The sequence below is a fragment of the Sinocyclocheilus anshuiensis genome, unplaced genomic scaffold (genome assembly GCF_001515605.1).
Source record: "Sinocyclocheilus anshuiensis isolate Anshui unplaced genomic scaffold, SAMN03320099.WGS_v1.1 scaffold376, whole genome shotgun sequence".
NCBI classification, from domain to species: Eukaryota; Metazoa; Chordata; class Actinopteri; order Cypriniformes; family Cyprinidae; genus Sinocyclocheilus; species Sinocyclocheilus anshuiensis.
The window spans coordinates 55,007-59,896 of record NW_015558600.1 but is presented as its reverse complement, the minus strand read 5'-3'; the positions used below and the strand labels follow the sequence as shown (position 1 = coordinate 59,896).

Below are 4,890 nucleotides of genomic sequence, written 5' to 3'. Positions count from 1 at the left end.
TTTACTTTTTTTTTTATTACACTTTATTTATTATTTATTTTTTATACATTTTTGTATGTATCAGACACCTAATGTCAGTGAATCTATGAATCTGTCAGTTGAAGTGTGTGTGTGTGTGTGTGTGATGTTGTTTTCAGGCTGTGGCGATCAGGTTGCATCAGACGGCCCTGCAGGCTGTGACGCCCATCACCAGCTTTAAGCGAGCAGAGGGTTCTCCTAACCCCGACCGGTACTAATATTTCATGATGACTAAACATTCATGCATTTATAGTTTATTCAAATCTTTTAATAGATCTTTATAAACTATTGTTTAAAGTCCTGTTTTTTTTCTCCTCCATAGAGCGAAACCAAGCAGTGTGGCCTCTAGAGAGCCTCAGAAACCCCCTGCAACCCTCGAGCCTGAGGATCTGATCGTCCCAGGAACACCAATCCAGTTTGACATCGTGCTGCCCGTGTCTGAGTTCCTGGACCAGAACCGAGCTGGAGCGAGGTCAGAGGTCAAACACCAGCTGAACACATGAAGAGTTTATGATAAACCGTTTGGCCTTTTGTGAAGTGTTTATATAAGCTTATCATTTTATGGCCTATGTTTGTGTTTTCCAGTGTGTTTATAATTTACTGTCTCTGCTCTGTTATAACGGCTTGTTTTCTGTCAGACGCACAAACCCCTTTGGTGAGACGGAGGATGATGACGGTGATTCAGACACACACGGTGAGACAAGCACGTTTCTACTCAACACACTGGGGAAGTAAATAAATCACTAGCAAAAAAAGTACTACTTTTTATTTTACTTAATTTTGTTTATATGTACCATCCTTATTAATTATGTTTTTTTAATTAAATAAAGAAAAATTGAAATAAAAAATTTTTTTTTTTTTATTAATTATGAAGTAATTTTAATGATTATGAATTAAGTTATTTATTTTATGTATTATACATTTTTTATGTGTTTTATATACTGTATTTACATATTTTATATGTTCTTATGCATTGTCTATATTTTTTTACTATTATACTGAGGTATTTATCTATCTATCTGTTTATTAATTGATCCAAGTTTTCAATGACTTTTGAAGTTTGGTAAATGAATATGCTAATATTTTTAATATATATATATATACACACACACACACACAAACATAAATATATACAAACTTGAATTCATTCAAAACATCATGATATGGTTATGAGAATGTGGTGAGAAATGTGATTATTACACATTATGTTCCTAAAATAGGATAATCTTTTTGCAAAATATAATTTCTCTTTCCTTTTATTTTCTGTCAAATATCCCAGATTCGCTCCTGCAGCAGGTGTTTGCCGTGCGGTTCTTGGGTTCGATGGCCGTTCGGGCCGGTCACACACAGGAAGTGATCTATGAAGCCATGAGGCAGGTTCTCGCCGCTCGCGCAATTCACAACATCTTCAAAACCACCGAATCCCACCTGATGGTCACCAGTACCTGCATCAGGTGCGTCTGCTGTCTCACCTCTGACCTGGACTCTGTTTCACATATTTATATTTGTGCAGGATGCTCAGGGAGCTCCAAAATGTTTTTGTGTCTCAACAGATTGATCGATCCACAGACACAGGTCACCAAAATCAGTGTAAGTGTTGATTTATTAATAAGACTGCGGTCAGTGAAGCCAAACATCAGCGATGGCATCTCTCTGCTCAACAGCAGAAACATCTCAGTTGTGTGTGTGTGTGTGTGTGTCAGTTCCAGCTGAAGGACGTGACTCAGTTTGCCGCCCATCAGGAGAACAGCAGGCTGATGGGGTTTGTTCTGCAGGGGAGCGACTGGAGTAACGGAGGCGAGGATCAGCCCTCCTTCAGCGTGTTCGTGTTTGAGAGCAACACTGAAGGAGAGAAGGTCAGTCTGAAATCATAAACCATAACGCTGACATCGCATATTTAATATCAGATTCATATCAGAATTTCTGCCGTTTCTCCTCAGATTTGTTACACGATAAACCTGGGGAAGGAGATGTCAGAGGCAAAGAAGGTAAAACCACAACATCTGATGTTCAGAGATTAAAATCTGCCATTTTATACCCGTTCAAAAGTTTGGGGTCAGTACATTTTTACTCTCTTTTTTTGAAAGAAATAAAACTTTTATTCAGCAAGAATGTGTTAAATTGATTTATTGATTTATTACTTAATTAAAAAATTAAGAAGTGATAGCAAAAGATTTATATTGTTAGAAAATATTTATATTTTGAATAAATGCTGTTCTTTTTAACTTTTTATTCATCAAAGAATCCTGAAAAAAGTATCGCAGTTTCCAAAAAAAATATTTGGCAGCACAACTGTTGATAATTCTAATAATAAATCAGCATATTAGAATGATTTCTGAAGGATCATGTGACACTTTATACTGGAGTAATGGCTGATGGAAATTCAGCTTTGCATCACAGAAATAAATTATATTTTAAAGGATATTAAAACAGAAACCATTATTTTATATTGTAATAACATTTTGCAAGATTACAGGTTTTTTTCCCTGTATTTTTGATCAAATAAATGCAGCTTTGATGAGTAGAAGAGTCTTCTTTAAAAAACATGACAAGTCTTACTGATCCCAAACTTTTGTACAACAGTGTACGTACACAGCACACAAACATATTTTTATATTGTAATAACATTTTGCAAGATTACAGGTTTTTTTCCCTGTATTTTTGATCAAATAAATGCAGCTTTGATGAGCAGAAGAGTCTTCTTTAAAAAACATGACAAGTCTTACTGATCCCAAACTTTTGTACAACAGTGTACATACACAGCACACAAACATATCACGCGATTAATCGATTTGACAGCCCTTATATATTTGCGTAAAATATATTCTGTAAAATATCACTGTGAAAACATAAACACTAACAAAAGTTTAACAGAATATTTACCATGGTATTCTTTGAAATACTATATTGACAGACTAAGTCAATTTGAAAATGTAAAAATATTTTAAAACAAAACAAAAAAATTAAATTGATATTAGTATATTATATTAAATGTTTTAATGTTCATTTTTATCAATAGTGATATAATATTTAATGCTAGTAACATAAGTCTTTAAATCAACAAAAATGTTAAATTATGAATATATTAGTATAATCTTATAACATGTATTAATATTCAAACTTATCAATAGTAATACTATATGAAATAATACAAATATAGTTTTTTTAAGTATTGTATTACATGTTTAGAATATATTTTAAATATATTTATATTCAAAATTAAGAATATATTAGTATAATAATATACAAATAAATTAATATTAATAGTAATTTTATGTGAATTTATATTAAAATATATTAAGACTAAATGAAGATTGTTTAATATATATATATATATATATAATGTATATATTTCTAAACTTGTATTGATTCATTTGGATTGCATTGGGTTAGAATATTATTGTTTTATACAAATTTTTACAGCTACATTCAAAGATCATTTCCAAGGTGTAGTTGCTACATTTTCTTTCATAGGTTATGCAAACTTTTTTTTTAGGGAGTAGTTTTTTTTATTTTCCCCTTGTGATTTTCATGACTTGAACCTCAACTCTTCATCAGGACCCTGAAGCTCTGGCCCAGCTGATGAAGTCGATGCCTCTGACAAACGATGGCAAGTTTTTGTTGCTGGAGAGCGAGACGGGAGACGCAGTGGAAGTGGCCGGACCGGACGAGCAGGAGTCAGAGGCTTGATCTGAACACACACACACACACACTCCCATTTCCTGCTGCTGTTCTCCTGTCCTCCCTCTCGCATCTCCAGACAGATTAATGAAGGAAAGACAACAGGTGATCGAGTGAATGCGCTCATTCGTTTAGCACTTACCCAGTTTTAGATGCTCCTGATTAAGGATAAAGGCTTGTTTTAACCTTTCAGTTTGAACATCAGACATGAGTTTACAAGTTAAAGGAATAAATACATTTCTACCGTTTCCTCAGCAAATAACAGTTGCTCAAGCAAGGGTACTGCATGACTCTGAATATAGTGCGCGAGTACTATACACTAATGTTATTATATGTTAATGGTACTTTTGGAGTTCAACAGTGTAAATGACTGTTTCAGTTTAATTGTGTGGAAAAGAGCAACTCAAGGGTTTTCATTTTTGGGTGTACTGTCATTTTAAGGAAAGAGTCTTTTATTGATTCCATTCGCAATTTGATTGTCATTTAAACTTCATTACCGTTAAAATTGTTTCTTAATGTCAGATGCTGTTTTAGCTACAAACTGATTTTTTTTTAAATAATAGTTAATTCTGTTGCTCATAATACGGGAAAGGTTTAGATGTCTCGCACTACATCCATAAAACATCCATAAAACCTGAACCTTTATTTGCACTTTCTTTCTTTTCATTTTTGGGTGTACTGTCATTTTAAGGAAAGAGTCTTTTATTGATTCCATTCGCAATTTGATTGTCATTTAAACTTCATTACCGTTAAAATTGTTTCTTAATGTCAGATGCTGTTTTAGCTACAAACTGATTTTTTTTTAAATAATAGTTCATTCTGTTGCTCATAATACGGGAAAGGTTTAGATGTCTCGCACTACATTATAAGCAAACATCCATAAAACCTGAACCTTTATTTGCACTTTCTTTCTTCCTGTTGCAGCTGACATGTTAAATGCTGATTTTCATAATCATTTACATGCCATCAAGCTACCATTACACTTTAAGTCTTGCAAAGCTGGTGTGAATCCCAATTTGCATACTAGCAATGATTTAGTATGCAAGATTAGCAAAGTTTTAAAATATGCATTCATGAATGCTAATGCTGCTTTGGAATAGATGTTTGTGTTGTTCTTGGTAACATTTCAAAAATGCATGAACATAAATGTTAGTGAATAGTTTACCCAAAAATGAAAATTTGCTGAAAATG

At 33.2% G+C, this 4,890-nt stretch overlaps 1 protein-coding gene across 3 annotated transcripts in view; it reads left to right on the top strand.

The window, feature by feature from the left end:
- Positions 1-4,890, top strand: part of LOC107680129 (DCC-interacting protein 13-beta-like) — a 16,845-nt gene that overhangs the window by 11,366 nt on the left and 589 nt on the right. Inside the window, exons 14-21 of one of the 3 annotated variants that reach the window (XR_001633118.1) lie at positions 138-229; positions 341-490; positions 657-712; positions 1,289-1,472; positions 1,572-1,608; positions 1,722-1,874; positions 1,959-2,006; positions 3,577-3,804. Coding sequence is in view for 2 of the 3 variants with exons in the window: in XM_016475899.1 (XP_016331385.1) it covers positions 138-229; positions 341-490; positions 657-712; positions 1,289-1,472; positions 1,572-1,608; positions 1,722-1,874; positions 1,959-2,006; positions 3,577-3,708 (852 nt within the window). In the remaining variant the exon portion in view is untranslated. Of the gene's footprint in view, positions 1-137; positions 230-340; positions 491-656; positions 713-1,288; positions 1,473-1,571; positions 1,609-1,721; positions 1,875-1,958; positions 2,007-3,576; positions 4,250-4,890 lie in introns of those variants that run through there. The other 2 variants (XM_016475900.1, XM_016475899.1) reach the window with 2 other exon arrangements.